This window comes from Uloborus diversus, chromosome 6 (genome assembly GCF_026930045.1).
Source record: "Uloborus diversus isolate 005 chromosome 6, Udiv.v.3.1, whole genome shotgun sequence".
NCBI classification, from domain to species: Eukaryota; Metazoa; Arthropoda; class Arachnida; order Araneae; family Uloboridae; genus Uloborus; species Uloborus diversus.
In genome coordinates, this window is record NC_072736.1 from 4,955,427 (window position 1) to 4,976,540 (window position 21,114).

The 21,114-nt window shown below is 35.5% G+C and overlaps 1 protein-coding gene across 1 annotated transcript in view; it reads left to right on the forward strand.

Moving 5' to 3' along the window:
• Positions 1-21,114, forward strand: part of LOC129224166 (uncharacterized) — a 245,757-nt gene that overhangs the window by 103,073 nt on the left and 121,570 nt on the right. The window contains exons 9-12 of the mRNA XM_054858583.1: positions 7,535-7,712; positions 11,229-11,611; positions 17,528-17,868; positions 20,024-20,194. Of these exons, the coding sequence (XP_054714558.1) occupies positions 7,535-7,712; positions 11,229-11,611; positions 17,528-17,868; positions 20,024-20,194 (1,073 nt within the window). The remainder of the gene's footprint in view (positions 1-7,534; positions 7,713-11,228; positions 11,612-17,527; positions 17,869-20,023; positions 20,195-21,114) is intronic.

Genomic DNA, 21,114 nt, shown 5'->3' on the forward strand with positions numbered 1-21,114 from the left:
ACGACAAGCCGGAGAGGGTACTTGGTTTCCAGAAAATATAGAATGCAATCAAGACCAAGAACAAATACAAATACAAAAGTGACGACCAGCAACAGGCTCTGGGCCCAGCTAGACTGGTCCTAGTCAATTTACAATCCCCAGTGAAGATCAATGGCCCTCTTAAAACTATCTACTCCCTTGCTCATTACCACCTCTTCCGGTAAGCTGTTCCAAGGTTCCACTACCCTGCTAAAAGAATAATTTTTCCTAATATCCATGTTAGCCTGAGATTTAAATAGCTTAAAACAATGACCCCTTGTCCTGTTTTCAGTGCTAAACTTCAGCACCGTAACATCTTTCATTTTAATAAATTTAAACAACTGAATCATGTCCCCTCGGTCTCTTCTTTGCTCAAGACTGTACATTTTCAGCCTTCTATGGCCGGAATCGTAGTCTAAGTGAGAAAGTCCATTTATTAGCCTTGTAGCCCGCCTTTGAACTCTTTCCAATACATTAATATCTTTCTTAAGATAAGGAGACCAAAACTGAACAGCATACTAACAATATGAAGACAAAGAACCTTTATTTATTACAAATGCTCAAATAAGCGCCCGTCAGCTACAAAACAAGCTTCACATCAGCGATGAGTGCAACGCACACGTTAGAATATTCATGTCATTTCATAATGGTCTGCAGCGATTTTTCGGGGAAGGTCCACTAGTTACGCGATTGACATGATGCCTCGAACCTTTGTTGGTACATGTTCATAAATCGGGCAACACCTGCTGGAGGAAGATGCAGTACTTGTGACCATCTAAATAACGTAGCTTTAAAGTTATGAATAAAGGATCTTTTTGTCTTCATATTGTTGTTTTTAGTCTTTATTGCATTTCCCATGTACCTTCCCATGTACCAAGTACCTTCTCCCGGCCTGTCGTTTGCTTTCCGACCCCACATTGCACTGTGAAAGTTGATTGTTTTGGCAAGGTCTATCACCCCTTTTAGTATGGACCATTAGTTTTGCAACACCCTGCATATACAGGTAGTTATCAAAATAATACAAACACTTAAGATTGATAAAGAATGCTTTATTAGTATGGTATTGCCTTCTAACTGTAATCACCCACACTGGTGAATCCAGATGATAATTGTGTTCTGTGGTCACTTTCGCTGCTGTTGTTTGCTTTTTAGACATTACAATCCTCTTCAATACCGTCGGTTTCTTTTATTGAGCCTTATTTTCCACCCACTATTTTACTTTGCCGAGCTTGTCTTAGCGCGCTGTGTGTATGCTGTCATGACTTAAGATACTGTAAATCTAGAAACGCCAAAAAGTTGAGATGTTTCAGTTACACTTGCTCCAGGTAGACGCTCTCCTACAATTAGACCTTTTTTTTAATTTGAGAGGTCCGACATTTCTTGCGCTTGAAAAAAAAACACCAACACTTCCAGAACTTTAAGCCACCATATACTACCAGAATATATACATTGATATTTATAAAAAATCAAATATCTAGTTTTATTCCTTATTACTTGCGAAACGTGTTCAAAAATGTCACTTTTATTCATAGATGTTTCCATTATTTTGATAACTACCTGTATATGTAAAATGTATGTATATAATCGCACCCGGTTGTAACAAAGTCGAAGGGAACAAATAAAAACTTCGTTTTGTTCTAACCATAATTTCGTCACAAAAGAAGTAATGTACAGTAAGATGTCTAGGGATATTGAAGTTAATATGTTATAGCTATATTTTTTATGGCTTAGCAAGGAACGGATGCGATGGTATTCACAATTTGGCTGCGTTTAGCCTGCTGAACCACTATTTTCGCAGACATTAGTCCTTAATAAATACTTCCAATTACGAAAAAATAGGAAGCTAAGTTAAGATATTAAAGCTTGGAAATAGAAATGAAAAACAAATCTGACTTTTTATATGGCCCTATTCATATTTAGGGAAATCATAAGCATCTAAAAAAATCGAATGCAAAAACTTCGACAGTACAACCAATTTTCACCGAGATATGAAACGCAACCTTGTGTGACTTGACACTCGTGGTCATTTCGATCTTTTCCGGGGCAGTACAGAGACTTAAAATTATGATTTATTTCTCAAATGGTACGATCTTTTAGTAATGTTTATTAACTCATCTTAGTAAAATATTTCCTTTTACTTTAAATTGCAATGAAAAAAATACATATATACTGTTTATTATATCAACATTTGCCATTATTGGTGCTCTTCTGATAGGATGTTCTAAAATAATCATCTTAAGCACGATCTCTTAGAACTTTGAACTCTTTTATTTGCTCGAATTAGGTCATAAATGCTTCGATTTTTTTTCATTAATATTATTGGTCTTTGAAAATATTACTTTAGAAACCAAGGGCACATAAAAAAATACATTTCGTATTTTTTCAAAATTTATTTTGTTTAACTTCAAATTTTTACTGTCTTAACTATGCATCTTCTTTGACCATTTTTTTTCAATTAGAGGCGCGTATCTAGAACCAACGGTTGCGAACATAGAGATCTCGCAAGTTACATACATACAAATGCGTATTTCTGTCGACTAGAGACGTACCGAGTAGCACTTTGGCCGAGTAGCCGAGTACCGAGTACTCGGCCTTTTACTACTCGGCCGAGTACCGAGTTACCGAGTACTCGGCCTTTCACTACTCGGCCGAGTTACCAAGTACCAATTATGTTTTATGAAGAACCACCCACACACATGTGATGAATTATGAACTTATTGGAATAGTAGTATAGACCTCCTTGTCCATATAATAGTTTTTAAAACTAAATTCCTGCTGAAATTCAATTTACGCATTATATAAACAATTTTATTTGTGTCAACAATTTTACAAAAAAATTATTTTTAAAATTAAAAATAAATAAATAAAAGGTATGATTAATCAAGTTGGAATTAAAACAAATTTATGCCAATCAGTTATAGTTTTAGTCCGCCAAACATAAATAATTTTAATACAACAAATGTGCAGGAACACTGCAGACATGTGTTTCTGCCCCCCCCCCCCCCACAAAGAACGCCTTTTTCAGTGCATAACATGTGAGCTAAAGAATGTAAAGACATTCGACAAAAAAATCCAACTTTTGTCGGATGCCTTTAAATCCACGAGCTCCCATGTGGTGCATTGAAAAAGGAATTCCTTGTAATGCCAAAACACGTGTCTGCAGTGTTCCTGCACTGTGCTTTTAATGTTGTTTTATTTTTTAAGCAAAGGTATTTTCATAATTTTTAATAACTAATTTTTGTTTGTAACAAAAATACATTTTTAATATAAAAATTCCATATTTTCTAGACTTTTTTTTTTGCATAATTTTACATAAATAAGTTTTATCAACTTTGGGGACATTAAAATAAAGATTTATTCCATTGAAGCATTAAACTTCATTATTCTCAAAATTTAAAATTTGACTTATAAATTTTAATTGTGTAAATGATTGCAGAATATAATGCGTGCTCTTTTTTCTATAAATTTTAGTATCTGCCTTGGACAATATTCAATTTTTTGCAACTACTCGGTATTGGCCGAGTATCTGATCAGAATTTGGCCGAGTACCGAGTACTCGGCAAATTGGCCGAGTAGGCCGAGTACCGAGTAGTTACCGAGTACTCGGTACGTCTCTACTGTCGACAAAAGTATTATCATGTATTTTATTATGCAAATGTGTCACACATTTGACAAGAAAAGGAATTACTTGATCCCTCAATTATGTTACAAATGCATGGATGTTAATTTTTACACTGTCAATTATATTGACTACCTATATTAAACAAACCCTTATGAAAGTAATTTTTCCTCATCAAGCCAAAAGACACGTCAGATATTTTATATCGCTATTCTAGCCATACTAAGAATTTCAATGAAAATAAATTGAACTCGTAAACGAAACGAACAGATATCAACGTGACTTCTTTTCGTCCAGCTATCGATGCCTTTTAAAGAACATGACCTCCCGCCAACTGGCGTTTTGCCTGAGTTACAACATACTGTGCGCTTTTTTCCCTACTGAACTCTGCTTGGTGCTAGAATGTTGCAATTTAACTATCCAGGAAAATGCATTTTGTATTGATCTTGTGGTTAAAGAGTATTTTTGTCTACGATAACGTAGTCAGAGAAATATTTGTCATATATTTTTTTTATTTTTAAAGTAGCTTGTATTCATTGTAAACTGACTAGGAACATTTTTAAAATGCTTTCTCTAAAACATTTCCTTTCTTCATCACTGGTATCAAACGAATTATAGATTTGAAATTCATCTCGCTGAAAGAGTGTTATTTGAAGAAGAAAGAAATGGTGCAAAACATTTTGATCGCGTCAAGTGTTTTGCTGTTTTTACAATCCCTATTTTATCTCCTGTGTTTATAGACAAGATGCGACCTTTAAAAAACTATTTCTCAAGCTAATTGAATCCTTAATGAAGCTTATACCATTACAGATCGTTCAAAGATATAAGAGCAAGACCTTTGTGAATATTTTGGAATACTTGTTATTATTGCAGAAAGACTGCAAGTGATTTGTGAAAGTGATGTTTCATCATTGATGTTACTTTCGATGTCTCAGTAAAGCAGCCATTTTTCAAGTACTTGAGTCGCAGGTCACCCAACTACATAGATATGCTCATATATTTCAGCATTCAATATCCGTATGCATCTTCATCTTCCATCCAACCATATATCTTTGAATTCCATGGTAACAATTATTTTATTGCTTTCGTGTGATATTCAGTATGTTATGATCGATTTGTTTCAAGAAATACCGTTCAATCCTGTTACAAGGGACACACTTCAAGCGACTTCAAGGGACCACAAATTTTGTTCGTTCACACTTCAAGCGACTTCAAGGGACCACAAATTTTGTTCGTTCACATTTTAAGCGACTTCAAGGGACCACAAGTTTTGTTCGTTCACACTTCAAGCGACTTCAAGGGACCACAAATTTTGTTCGTTCACACTTCAAGTGACTTCAAGGGACCACAAATTTTGTTCGTTCACACTGCAAGCGACTTCAAGGGACTACAAATTTTGTTCGTTCTAACGAGAATTTCATTGTAACGGAATTCAAGCAATGTAATGGAAAATAGAATAGGACTAAACACTTATTTCGTCGAAATGAATATTTCGTTGTATTGGTATTCTTTATTATGAGGTTTTACTGCATTGTGAAGAGAAATATGCTTTATGTTTGAAAAATAAGATATATCATATGTCAATAAAATAAGTACTACCTTGTGGAGAATTAAGAAGTAATTAACCACAGTGAATTGAGAAAGACAAATCTTTCAAGTCAAGTTGAAAATTTTATGAACTACAGCTATGCTACACTAACGTAGATTTTGGTACACCATTGTGAACTATCGTTATGCAAGCCATTAGTGGAAAAGTCATTTACTGAAACGATGTCCTGAAATAACTAAATAAAAACGTTTTGTGAAATTATTGTAGTTTATTAAAACAATGGCAAGCGTAAGCAGATATCAATAAATCAATGTGGAATGCTGCTATATCATACGCTAATGTTCTAAAAATGGTACACGTTTAAGCAATTAAAACCTCGATACTTCAACGCAGTTGATCAAATAATGATCCACATATGGTAAAATAGTACATACACCGGATCACTGCTTGAGTATTCCTACGCTGGTTTTCCAGATCATTACCATCAAGTGGTTTGAAGTCATATTTGAACATCGTCCAAATTGTCCAGACACTTGTTAGATTGCTGTTTCGTTTGTTGTCTTTGGTGCATTCGAATTACCAGTGTGTCACCTTAGCCTCTTCTCGAATCATCAAGTGTAGTAGTGTTTTAAAATAGAGTTTGGCACTTTGACTAATCTGTGCAGTTTCTTTGTGGACATACAACAACAGCAATGCTACATCAAAGTAAACAAACACAATCAATTGCCTTTAAAGGCAGTTTTTCCGTTATTGACAGATGATTTCCTAACGTGTAGGCATTCATATCAAATACTGACATTTTGGACTTGTTCAGAAGTAACTACAAGTTGAAGTGATACGAAATTATTGTGCATTTATCAATGAAACAAAGATTATGCAAATATCAAAGATCTAAATTCTCTGTATTGTGTAAATGTAACGATGCTAGTCAATTTGTAATCAACCAAGACATAAGTAACGATTATCAGATAAGCACCAGATATAGTTAACAGATATCTTCGTTCAGATTGAACAGAGGCTCTTTCGAAACGATATAACATCCTGTGACTATCCGTAACTAATCATGGAAAAGTGGTTTGAACTCATATTTGATCGTCATCCTAACTGGCAAGACACTTGTGGTAAGAAATTGCTATTTTATCTAATGTATTTTCGATGGTAGCTGTATCATTTCGATATCATTCTCAATGATATAGAATGAAAAAAAAATCTATTTGATATGAAGAAATAAATGCGTCTTTAATTCTTTAACACACACCTAAAATACGTTAGTAAGGACTTAATACTGCGATAACTTAACATCAAATTGTAAAGACTCTTAATGTGCAATGGCATCCGGATCCGTCATTCATCACAGGCGCCACAGTAGAAGCTTAATCGTCTCTGAGACGTCATTTACTTCAAGTGCCGTTGTATAGGTTGACGTCTGCTCGCTTACAGGATGTCATTCCCTTCATTAGCCATTGTAGTTTGATGCCTCCGTAACATTTTAGGTGCAACAGCGTAATTGACGTATCAGAGGCATCATTCTATTTAGATGCCATCGTAGATTAACGTGCACATCACTCACTTCAACTGCTATGGCAGCTTGATCTCTCCGTGAAGTTTTAGGCGCAACTGTAGATTGACGTCTCCGAGAGGCACTTCCATTCAAATGCCATTATAGATTAACATATACTCGTCGTCATTCACTTCAGCTACAATTGCAGTTTGATGTTTCCGTGTCATTTTAGATGCAACTGTAGATTGACGTCTCCGAGAGGCACTTCCATTCAAATGCCATTATAGATTAACATATACTCGTCGTCATTCACTTCAGCTGCCATTTCAGTTTGATGTCTCCTTGTCATTTTAGGTGCAACTGTAGATTGACGTCTCCGAGACGTCATTCTACAGTTCTACTCCGAGACATCATTCAAGTGTGATTGTAAATTACCATAAACCAGACGCCATTCACTTAAATTACCATTGTAGGTTGCCGTCTCGAGGCGTAAATACATTTTTGTGCCATTACAAAATCTCAAACCTTCGGGCATGGCGTGAACAGGGGGAAAGGGGTGAAGGGACACCTGTTGGACCGGGCCCGAGTCTGAACGGGGCTCCGATATTTTAAAAATGAGGGCTGAAATATATGTTGGGACATATTGGTAAAAAATATGGAGGGGGCCCGAAAAAGTCATTTGTGACGGGACCCAAAATTTATGTGCACGGCCCCTTGCCTCCGAAACATTATTCTGTATTAAAGTGTTGATGATTTTGCTGATTTTAAGACGCAACAGGACATGCATTCTAATTCTCCTAAAATATACAATCCAATATTCATGTACTTACTCTTTAAACATTCTCAGGCATTCTAGCAAAATGTGGCTCTCGTTCCAAGATGGAGGTGAAAAAAAGTCCTTCACATGCCCGGATGCAACGGCGAGGGAGGGACGACACTGGAGATGCCTCGGCCCAAGTGAAAGGTGCAGAGTCTTCTTCGGGTTCCACCTCTACCTCTTCCTCATCTGATGAAGAAAGCTGCAGGTTTGTAAATCAATCGATAATCATACCTGTCTGAATTCCAACGTCATCATTGAAGTATTTTGTAAGTATAGACTGGCCCGTCATTTAAGGGGGTCAGAAGGAAGCAAACGACCTCCCCTGTGCTTTTATAACTTAATGTATTTCTATATAAGTGGATGTGGTTTATTTTTCGGTATAATTTGCATCGAGTATAATCCTTTGACCCCCTAGAAAAATTCAAAATGAGGGGCCTGAATATAGAGGGATAAAAAAAGAACGGTTGGGTTTCTTAAGGCTATCGATTTGAGAATACTGGACATACAGTTCTCTGGTGGAGCTTCAACGAAAGTGCGAGCTGTAAGGTTTCAACAGCATTAGTCGAGTTTCAGGTCCAGCATGCAGAAAGAATAATCTGTTTTCTACCAAGTTGAGTAAATTTTGTGTTAAACGTTTTGAAGTTTATCTATATATATAAAAATGAATGTTTGTCTGTATGTCATCCATGAACTCAAAAACTACCCGGCAGATTTGACTGAAACTTTCACCGTTTGTTATTTTTGGTACTGGGAATGTTTATAGACCAGTTCGAAAAAAATCCGATCGATAGTTCCTTTTTTATTCCAATTTAAGTCACAATCCATTGGATAAATACGAATAAAATTATCGGCTGCAGAAATTAATTCGCGTGAAAGATCTCATTGATAAGAAGTCAGCTGTTGCCATTTTTCTTGAGTTTGCACAAATAAATTCTTTCTTTATTGTTTTATGGCTTTGCATGCAACGGGGGGATTTAAAACTTTTTCTATTTGATATTTTTAGCAATGGATTGATCTTGCAAACTGCGTGAGTACAAAATTTGAGTATAGTCACGGCTTCACTTGATACCTAGACCGATTATTATGAAAATTGCTATATATATATATATATATGTATTTTTCCACGGAGAAGGTGCATAATATGCTCATTGAAGCCACTCGCCACCAGGTGGCACTGCAGAGTAGCAACTTCTGCCCCGTTCAACCGATTGTCATGAAAATCAGTATAATGATGTATTTTTTTTGTTGGCGTAGCAACGCGCGTCGGGTACAGCTAGTTGTGAATAAATAATACTTAGTTAAGAAAAAACTATTATATAAAAATTAGCAGAATTTTATCCTTTTTTAAGAATTGTATGAACTGAAATGTTATTAAATTTTTTTGTACGTTAAAAATAATTGCAAACTTGGCGACAGCGCAAGATTGCGCGTTGACATCGGAGCACCTTTACTCACGCTCTTACGGTGTCTTACTTCTGAACGTCCCCTGACGCTTTTTTTTCTCTCCGAACTGTCTCAAACCTTTTTAGTATTTTCAGGATATTTAGTTTTGAAACTCACCATTTATTTTTTTATTGCATTCCAAATTCGTATCTTATAGCTAGCAATCATGTAGTTTTATCTTCATGCCCATTCAGCTTTTACTTTATACACTATTCAGTCTGCAATAAATTTGCTTTATTTTAACGATGGTAAGACATTATGTTCAAAACACTAAGAGAACCACGTTAGGTGTCAAAATAAATCTGCGTAATTGTGCCCCGTGTCCGGGGCAAGTTTACGCAACCGACTTGGACTCAAAAATCATTCTTTTTACGGTTAAAAACACATGCTTGAGCAACAACTGACTATACAAATTTTGACTTAATTTACTGCTTCATAAAACCACAATGTCTAAACTTTCCTTGGTTAAAACATAAAAATTAGAAAATTCATTGAAAAAAATCCACGTAAACGTGCCCCGGTCTCCCTATTCGTTAGAAGCATTACCATTCTTAAAAGCATCAATTTTCCACTTAAACTGCTCGGTATTTGTTCACAGTTCTGCTCTAACTTCGACTACAGATGCTTCAGGAGCTTTCCTGGTAAATCAGAAGGGTGCAAAGCTATTAATATAAACATCTTAAGTTTTCTTGAAAGACTCCTGATTTGTTCCAGAAACGTGATTGACTTTTACTGGGAATGTTTCTGAATTATTCAAAAACATTCCAGGTTCATTTCAGGAAGATTACAGACTTTTAGCGGGAGACATTCCAGTTTTTGGCCAAATAGGTTACTAGTAAAAAGGAGACACACTGAACATCAGTTTCCAGGAACTTTTCTGTGTGTTTTTTTTTTTTTTTTTTTTTTGAGCAATCACGATTGCTTATCGTTCTCATTTGACTGTTTTGGTGTGCTATCATTTTATTTTCCCACCAGCACCCTCTGCCAGCACCACCGTCGACCGGCTCCTCACGATGCTGCTCCTGTAGCGGAAACTGTCTACAGGTTGCGTCCATATCCTACACACACACGCATACACACACGCGCATACAAACTCACACACCTACACACACACACACACACACACCTACACACACACATACACACACACACACACGAACACCTACACACACGCGCGTACACACACATCACTGCATACACACACGCGCGTACATACACATCACTGCATACACACACAGCACTGCATACACACACAGCACTGCATACACAACATGCACACACATGCATACATACATAGACACACACGAACGCCTACACACACACAGCACTGCGTACACAACATGATTACATACACACACACACGCACGCATCCACACACATGCGCCTACACAAACACACACACGCATACATACACACACACGCTTGTGATTGCGAAAAACATAATTTGAATTCAAGATGCTAAAAATTCAAATTATTATTTTTTTTTCAGTGTACTTATTGCAAGTACACTGCAATATAAACTTATTTTGTTTTCTTTAAATAGAGCATGAAATAAGCATAAATGCAGAAATGAATTTTTACTTTTACCTGAAAATGTATTCATTGAAACTTTGCTATTTTTATTTTCCCTTCATCAGATTATCTTATTCATTGAGTTGAAATTTCTAATATCACACTAATAAAATTCCGAAACGTTACTGTGTATTTTCTTGTCACATTTCGGGATTTTAATGGTTTTCATCCACTTCCTGGAAAAATTAAGTATTCTTGACAAAAAGTTTCCTGAATTGCTACAAGTCGCAAGAATGCAGACTTTTTACTGGTGCGAAAAATATTTTTAGCTCCCAGTTTAAAGATTAATTGAGCGTATTTATAAAGTGTATCGGCTTTACTTCAAGTACGGCCTGTCCATGCTAATTAAACTCCCAAAGGGAGCGAAAAAGTGTGAACTGCATTGCTTTGCAAGATTTGCAGGCAAGTAAAAGGCATAGTTTTGGCCATGTTTACAAAAATGCTCTTTTAACTTCCTTGATAAATCAGAACGATGTCAAGATATTATTTCCACGGACACGACTGGTTTTAAACGGGAAGATTTCTGAATTTTTCAGGAGACTTCCAGGATAATATCAGGAAGATTACTGAATTTTAGCGGGAAAAGTTCCTGGAATTTGCAAGATATGTTACTGGCAGATATTGGGCACATCAGCTGCCCATTATTTTCCGGGAACGTTTCTGAATCGTTTTTACAGTGCAAACTAAACGATCAATTACCTTTCAGAACTCGGGGAAGGCAGCGGAGAAAAGGCGGCAGAAGTTCCCAAGATACCGAAGATAACCAACAAGACAGCAACAAAGACGACACGCCAGCCGTCGTGGTACATCCCCCAGAGCCACAGAAGAGCAGCGAGGACAAAGACGACGAGGACGAAAAGCACCTCCAGAGGCTCATAAAAGCACCGAGCAGCGAGTCTTCGGACTTGACGAGTCCCGGGGAGGTGGTACACTTGACTTTCCCGCCACCGAAGAGCCCGCAGCCACTCGAAAGGGTGGATTCGGGGCGGAACGTCACGGTGTCTGTCAACGTGGCAGATTTCTTGAAGCCACGCTCGGAGAAAGAGAGCAGCAGTGCCGAAGAGAGTGGAAGTAGTAGTTCTGAAGAGGGTGAGTTTCTCTGGAATGTAAAAATAAATAAATTAATAAACAATAAGTTCTATTAGAAACAATATTATTTTCAGGGCCGGAATGGGAAGTGTGGAGGCCCCGGGGCAACGAAGGAGTGGAGACCCCTAATCAGGGTGCGAAAATATCATCATATTTTCGAAAATATCTGATACTTTGATATATATCCGAATATTTTGATATATATGTATATATCCGACATTTTCGACCCGTGAAAGTTAGGATATTTTGTAAAAATTTTACTGTGGGGGCCCCTTTGTTGTGGAGGCCCCGGGGCAGTAGCCCCGCCTGCCCTCCCCTAAATCCGGCCCTGATTATTTTAATGAATAAAGATTTCTTATTAATATTGCTGCCGAAAGCAATCTGCGTGACGATCGCCGTGATTCAATTTGCTGAGCATTGGGCTGCAAACCCATTGAACCTAGATCGAATCTGAGCTACAACAGTTTCTTCAAAAAATTGCAATTTTATTCGAACTTTGTTTAATTTCTAGACAGTTCCAGCTCGTAGTGTAGTTCCTTTTCTTTTCAGTAATTCAAGTTTTTAAATGTTTCTTTGAAATTCTAATTTACATTTTCTCTAAATCACTGTAGGCTTCTGAAACCTGAGTCCCACCAGCTCTATTGGCAAGATTTTTGTCTTGGGATTTTGCGAGCAACTCTAAAAAAATTCCATTTGGAATATTGATCTTTGCATCTTTGTAACAATATATTTACAAAGAAAGATGTATGTTTATTTTTACGTATATCCCTTATACAAATCTATATTTTACGCTGGATTGTTGAAAAGTTTGGTATGGAGGTACTTTGTTGCCCCGAAATTCACATAGAAGTGGAGTTTAAAAATTTAAAAATGCTTCAAAGTATTATAAATTTAAAACTATGCTCATTTATCTTTTCTACGCGAAAAGAGTTATATATCGTTTCAAAGTTTATTCCACGTTATATTACATCAAATATAGCACCAGATTAAGGTTTTTTGAAGTTCATGTAATAAGAACACTTCGAATAATTGTTTCTAGCTGAAAAAAAAAATTGAAAAGGCTGTCAGAAAACCCCAGCTGCAAGACTAACAAGAAAAATGATTGATAGTGCATTGAATGAATTGTATTATTTTTTCAGTACGGAATCTTTCTCGTCCTTTAAGAGTTTGTAATTAAAAGTATAGGGGAAATGTATTTTCTATTCAGGTCTTTTTTTATAGATATAACTAGCAAAAATACCCGGCGGTGCCTGGGTCAGTAATAATTGTGAGAAACAATTGCTATTTTCTTTCGTTTTCAGTTTTAACTGAAAGAACTTAAAACACACCGCTTTGATGTGATTAAGAATCGAGCTTCTTCCTTACCCATAAAAGTAAAATAGCAATAAGTTTAAAAACGAATGAGTATTCATTTCGAAACGAAAGCACGAATTGAAGCATATAAAAATTTGAAGAATTTCCAAAATATGAACTAACAAAAACAAAGATCACTAAAAAAAAACCGTGCGCTTGCTTCATTTAATTAAATAGTACACACGCACAAAAAAAGAAAAAAAAAAGCTCTCTACTATGTTTCCCTCAGGGTGCGAAAAGTATAGTTTCCAAATGTTTAAATGACTTTAAACTCATGTTTGCTCCGGAGAAGCCTTGATTCAAAACTTTCAATATGATTACTATTAATATTGATGTTGTAAGGCAACGAATTTTTGTAACAATGGGTTTCATATTTAATCTTTTAATGGGGAAATTACATGAAATGTACTGTCATGATATGTCATGTCTGTTATGATTTTTCCATCATAACTATTGGAAACTAATTTTTTTTTTTTTAGATATAAATTATAGCCTATGTTACTTCCTGATAATGTAGCTATCTATGGTGAAAAAGTGGTTAAAATTCGCCCCATAGTTTTGATCCTGGACTTACGTACAGAAGTAGCCATTTATGTATATAGGTGAGGATTAAAATCCTAAGAAAGCAATAAATGTCATGCTTGCTCCAGAGAAGCCTTGATTCAAAATTTTCATTACGATTACTTTTAATATTGCTGTTGTAAGGCAACGAACTTTCGTAACAATGGGTTTTATATTTAATCATTTAATGGGGAAATTGCATGACATTTACTGTTTTCCATCATAACGTTTTTAAGGGGGTCCGGAACACATTTTAAATTTTTTTTTATTATATACTTTAGAGTTTTGAATTTCTTTACACTGATTCACCATTTAATTAATAGGCAAAATCACAACATAAATATGAAAAAAAAAATTTTATTCGAATTTAATTTGTTTTTGTTTTTTTAAAAAAATGGGGTTGCTTTAAATTGCTATAACTCAAAATATTGTTGGTCAATTTTCAATTTTTTTGAAAAAAAAATATGCACAAATATCTAAGCTTTAATTTTTACTCGGCGATTTTAAAAATATTGATTCAATAAAAAATTAAAAATATTTGAAGAAAAATTTCGAATAATTCGAAAATACTTTTTTTGTAAAAAAAAATCATATTTTTTTGCAGTAAACGTTTTTTTCAAAATCGCCGAATAAAAAGTAAAGTAAACTGTTTGAAAAAGACATGCTCCAAATTTCATTACTTTATCTTCATTGGTTCCTGACTTATAAGAGTTTGAATGCAAGAAATCGAGAAAAATTGCATCATGGAGAAAAACGCGTTTAAAGTTTTAAAGTTCAATACACATTAGTTAGGTGCGGGCAACAAAAAGAATTATATCTTTTGTTCCAATAAAGATAGAAACACGATTCAAACGTCTTTTAAGCAGAAAAAACGGAGTAATTTTTTAAATGATAAAAAAAATTGCAAAATTTGACGATTTTTGTGTCTCTGACCTCCTTAAACTGTTTTTTAGGAATAAATTATAGCCTAAGTTGCTCCCTGATAATGTAGCTATCTAAGGTGGAAAAATGGTTGAAATCGGTCCAGTAGTTTTGAAGATTACCCCGGATATACATACATACAGAAGTAGCCATTTCAGTATAAAGATTCAGTTATTTAATTGACAAAGATAAATGTGGCATTAATAAATACCCAAGAAATGCCTGGTAACAAGCTAGTATACACTCCCACACACACACACATAAACACTTATGTCATTTGCATTTCATTCACATTTATTTTTACGAGGCTTTAACTTTCGCTAGCACTCCGTAATTGCGAAATTTAACGCCTCGCGAAATGTTTCTATACTCGTGTTATCGCCCCAGCAAGATGTTTTTCCTGCACTGACATAACGCTGACAGTGAAACAGCTTTTCCGTAATCCATATTCTTTTATTAATGACTAGCTACGTTGCCCGGCTTTGCACGATCTCCCTCGAAAATAAAAGTTACGTCAAGTGACGCGTGTTCAACCAGGTTTGAACAAAAAAAAAAAATCTGTAGAATTTCCCGACTTTTTGCGGAAAAATAATTAGAAAGGAACGATTTTAAATCACCCAATTACAGAAAAAGCCTCAAAACAAAAGCCAGAATTTTATTTGTTCATATTCGAGAAAGAATAGCATCCGACCTTTCTTCTCAATGATTTACTTCACGCTAAAAATTTTAATAAAAGCACCAGCCTCGTCTCCCGGTTTTGCACGCTCTACCTCGAAAATAAATGTTATGTCAAGCGACGTGTGTTCAACAATCAGGCTTGAACAAAAAAAAATCTGTACAATTTCCCAACAAACTGCGGAAAAATAACCTAGAAAAAAAAAAAGAAAATTTAAAAAAAACCCCGATTACAAGAAAAACCTCAAAATAAAATCCAGAATTTTATTTGTTCGTATCCGAGAAACAAAACTGGCAACAGATCTGTCTCCTCAATTATTTACTTCACGCTTCAAATTTTAATAAAAGCATTGTTACGGAAAGTTGAGATGAAACACTGAATAATAATTTGAATGGAGGAAAGCCTTCGAAAATTAGGGATTTTATGTCGAAATCTAAGTATCATGATTAATAGTTTTTAATTGATATCTGCACTAATTATTAATGGGGGAATATGTAAAATAGTCAAAAAAAAAAAAAAAAAAAAAAAGACGGGGGTTTTCGGGAGAAGTAATTCAGATATAGATAGATACATATATACGCTCAGATTTTATTCATGTAAGATTGTTCAACAATGGCAGTGATCAACAATGAATTTCTAATTTAAGGCTCACCTATATTTTCACCATGAAATTAGTTAAAAACAGTTATAACTCACATTCTAATTATCTAATTACCTTGGAACATTGGAACAAATTTTATCTGATGAAGAAAATTCAGGACCTTCTATGGATACTTTATTCTAATTTTGAGAGCATTTTTTTGCCCTTATATTAGAAAAATGCTATTTTTGGGTCTAAAATTAAATTCGAGTTGTTCGGTTCTTTTTTTATCGTTTGAAAACCCCCTACGTTAGTTCTCAGGTGGCCAAGTTCCTCCCTGCCAAATTTGGTCCAAGACGAAATCCAACGTAAACTGGATCTGTATAGAAAACATATAAACATACATACACACATATATATTCTTTGTTTTTTTATATACATTTAAATATTTGGGTTAATTTTTTCTAAAAAATGCAGAACACACGGATCACTATCCAGTTTATCAGTAAAAGAGCTCGTGGACAATAGGACTTTTAATATAACTAATTACTATTTGAGTTTATTTGGAAGGACCCAAAACATGTTAATCTTTACTAATAATAAAGCTGAAAGTCTCTCTGTCCGGAGGATGTCTGGATGTCTGGATATCTGTAGGATGTCTGTGACGCACATAGCGCCTAAACCGTTCGGCCCGATTTTCATGAAATTTGGCACAAAGTTAGTATGTAGCAGCAAAGTTAGTATGTAGCACCTCGAAGCGATTTTTCGAAAATTCGATGTGGTTCTTTTTTTATTCCAATTTTAAGAAAAAAACTATTATAAATTACGAAATTATCATAACGTGGAACCGTAACATGGGCACAAGCCAATTGGCGAGATACGAAATTATCATAACGTGGAACTATAACGTCTTTACAAGCCAATTGGCGAGAAAATTCACCATACATTATTTGTAAATATACAGGCGAACCAAAAGACCTTTAATTTTTCTATTACGGGCGATGCCGTGCGGGTGCCACTAGTTTAAAATAAAAGTATTAAGTTTATCGACTAGTTAATAAAATTTGAATTTTACTCTCCCTTTTTCAGGCTTTGCATGTAAATATGAAAGACTTACGTAGAAAGGTTTCAGCTACTCAAGAGTTCATTAAATAGTACACCATGGGAACTCAAGTTCGATAAATTTGGTGCATAATTATTTTCTACCTCCATGTAGATTATGGCATATTAGGTTTAAGGCAAAAAATAACAGAGTAACTAAAATTGGACAGAATCACTAAAATTGCTTTTAACATTCTATATGGAGGTAGAAAATAATTAAGCACCAAATTCATCAAATTTTAGTGTCCATAGTGTACTAATTAACGAACTCTGAGTAGCTGATATATTTCTGCGCAAATCTAAGGGACGCATATTTGCGTGCAACGCCTGAAAATGGGAAACTATTATTAAAATTTATTATTTAGTCGACCAAATCAATAGTTTTATTTTAACTATAATTATTTAGGCTATGGCTTGAATTAGTAACAAATATTGCTAAATTAATGGGCCTGTTAAAAAAATAAATGCTACAAAATTCAGAATGCCTTCGTCAAACCGAAAATTGCACTTTATTCCTCTATAACTACTCTTAAATTAAATTTTTATTTTAATTAAGCAATAATAGAGAAACTAATTTTGGAAAGAATTAAAAGTTAAAACATATTTTTTTACAACGAAAATGATTGCAATACTTAAAAAAGCGACACAATTTTATCTGATTTTCTCTTTTGTTTGAACATGAAGACTTTAATTATTACATTTAAGCCTTTAATTTTTACAGAAGATGAGAGAGACCTGGTTACTCCAGTAGTTCCAGTGGGTGAACCCTCAGATGCTCCCAAATCTCCAGAAGGAGAGAAGCAGGAGGAAGATAAGCTTGCTCCTCCTAAATCTCAACCTTCTAGTGAGGAAGAAGAGGATGAGGAGGAAGAGGAAGAAGAGGAGGAGGAAAGTGGTGGTGACAAGAACTCCGAAAGGAATGATCGACTGACCAGCATCCAGAAGTCAGCAACTGTGATTCACGTTCAAGAGCCGCAAAAGGGGGCGGAGCAAAGTAGCAGTGAGGAGGAGTCGAGCGAAGAGGAATCTAGCGAAGAGGAAGGCGAGGGAGGAGGAGACGACAAGGTGAGGGGTGTATGTTGCTTTAAGATTTATTGCTCTCATACAAAGCAAAATCAGCATGGTTTGTGCAATATAAGATAAATTTTTTTATGCAGTTCCAGTTATCTACCCCACTTTGTCAAACTTGTAGATTCATCCTTAGAGCGATTGCAGATGTTTTCAAGAAGAATGGGATGGTTTCCTTCAGTCCAAAGTACTACTTTTAGTCATTGAAATTGATAGAATGAGAAAAAAAATAGCATGGACCCAGAAAATACTTTCATTTTCCCAACAGTTTTTTTTTAAATTAATTTTTTAAAATGTCCGATTTTTCAAACAAGGCATGGTCTTTATGACGTCACAAATGATGCACTTTGGCACATCTTTCTACCACGGTTCCACTTTATGATAATCAAGCAGCGAATTAAAATTGCACTCTACGCTTGCTATCAACCATGTCGTTTGCCAATACACGTGTGTAAAGATGCGAATTAAATATTTTGTTCTGTGAATGGCAACATTGAATATGCATTTCATCATTTGTGATGTCACAAGACAGAAGTGTAAACAATGAAAACACACCGATTTAAGTATTTTTTTAAAAATATTAAACTTAAGTAAATTATTTAAAAAATGGTCAGAGCCTATGTTTTTAAGCATGCTCTTTCAGAAAAAAATACTTTTAAAATTTTGGAAACGATCCCATTGGACTTATCCCCCAGAAAAATTGAGGCAGTGATGAGCAAACGGATGTGAGTGGACATTTTCAAGTTTTGAGTAAAACGTATTTAAAGTTCCGGTCTTTAGGTTCATTGAAATGTTATTCTAAATTTGGTTGTGTAGCAGCACCTGCCAGGGCTACTAATAGTATTTCTTACCCCAAAAACAGAAGAGAGGTTCATCTACCATTTGTACAAGTTTCATCTCGTGGGTTTTTAATCTTGCCACTGAAATCCTTTTGCTTCTCACTGACTCAATCGATTTTAAGCTATATTACCAGTCTTCGTATGGTAATCTGTAAGGACTATTTTGGACCAACCCAAATTTGGTTGTCAGGTTCGGGCAGCACTAGTCGGTGGCGTTGTTGGTTTTCTTTATCTTTACTAATTATAATAAAGCTAATAATCTGTGTCTCTGGACCTCTGATGTCTATAACACGCTTAGCGCCTAGACCGTTCTACCGATTTTCATGAATTTTGGCACAGAATTAGTTCATAGCATAGGAAGAGCACCTCGAAGCGATTTTTCGAAAATTCGATTTTGTTCTTTTTCTGTTCCAGGTTTAAGAACATTTTACCGAGCAAATTATCATAACGTCGACGATTAAATTACCAAATTATCATAACGTGGAGACGTAACAAAGGCGAGCAAATCAACTTAGCAAATTGGCGAGAAATTCATCATCCATTATTTGTAAATATGCAGGCGAACCAAATGACCTTTTAATTTTCTACTACGGGCAAATCCGTGTGGGTACCGCGCTAGTAAGAAATATACTGAGAAATATATAGTTCAAATTTTTTACTCGCATAGTTTCTGACAAATTTGCCGTATGGAATATCTACTATTGCCGAAACTTGCGTAGGCAGAAAGCAGGAAATAGTCTCCAAACACGGAGTAAATAGTCGAATCCAATTTTTTACAAAAGGCGGGTATTTTAGAGCTTTGGAATCTATTTCTGCAGGGGCGAGGTCTGTAATCCATTTTTAAAAATATATAATAATCGTATTGTTCGGTCGTGGGCAGGCAAACTGCAGTATCTACAAAAATGAGTTTTCGAGATAAACATTGCGGTCAAAAATCAATTGTCTCAAAAAATTTTCTGTAAAAAGTACTGGCATCCATGTTGCCAGTACTTTTTATCGTAAAATCATATTTTGCAGTACAAAAAAGAACAAGATTGCTATGGCTAGTTGCACTACGTAAAAAAGAACGAGATACAAGAAGCGGGGTTTGAACCGGGGTTCCTTTGCTTCACAGACCGGTTCTTAAACCCCTATACCATTTGGGGCTCGACAGAAGAGCATGAATGCACAATTTAATGCTTCGTGCCATAAGTCACGGGGTATACGGATTGGAGCGGCAATCGTTTATCTTTGCTGGTAAAATAAATTTGCTGTAAAATTTGTCTGTACCGTAAACAAAACTAGTGCTCAGACCTTTCCAATTCACTTTGCAGTTGAAGAGATGCCCGACTCAGGTGATAAAACCTCCACCACCTGTTAAAGAAACGAAAAAGAAGGAGTCATCTTCCGAGGAAGAGTCGAGCGAAGAAGAAGAAGAATCGAGTGAGGAAGAAAAACAGAAAGAAGTCAACAGGAAGTCGTCATCGGAAAAATCGGACGAACAAGTAAGGGTTGCTGTTTGTAACTGTTTTCAGGGCCTTTCGAACAGTTAGATATCACTATTATGTAGAATCGGTTGCGTAGAAGTCCTATTGTAACAAACACTCTATAATCCAGTGACAAATTGCTTTAGATCAACGTCATAGTTTCTTTCCCAAACCAAATAGTTTCAATGTTAAGTACATGGAAGTGGTTTGAGGAAGTACTACGATGCCATTTTGAAGAAAATTGCTGCCTAATTTTGGTACGATAGGCCTCATATTTGTTTGCATGGTAAAAAAACTAGCAGCTTTTGTCGATGTTTTCTTTTTCTTACTCGCCGTTAGTTTAGTATAATTTAATCTGAAGCGTTTTGCGTTGTCAGTAGCTTACTTATTGGCTGGTATTTATTTTTGAAATGAAAATCGTATTTACGTAACTGTTCTTAAGACCCACGATTTGCTGTTGCCTTTCGACGCAAGACAGAATAAAAGAACCGTCCATTAGAGGAGAAAACCACAGCAACAATCCAACACAACAGGACACTGATTTCACACATACTCTGTGTGAAATCAGTATAAAAGTGAATTTACACAGATTACCCGAAATTCTTCTGTCGCAATCGGCTGTTTCGTGGTTATTACCTTAACAGCGATGATTCACCTGCCCCCTATTGACTCATAGCACAATCAACAAACAGTTATTTCGTGCTGCTTAAATTATGTCGGCTCAATGATTTGTGCAAAAGCTTTGGGACCCAGTTCTTTTCGCTGTAGCACTTCCATTGCTCTAATATCAACATAATTTAAGTAATTCAATTCCCTACGCAGCTAATTGAACAATGCAATCATTCTGATGTACATGTTAGAATGTTGTTCCTAAATGCTGATTCAAAGTTAGTAAAAGCTCTCATCTTACATTTTAATATTCTATACAGTAAAGAATA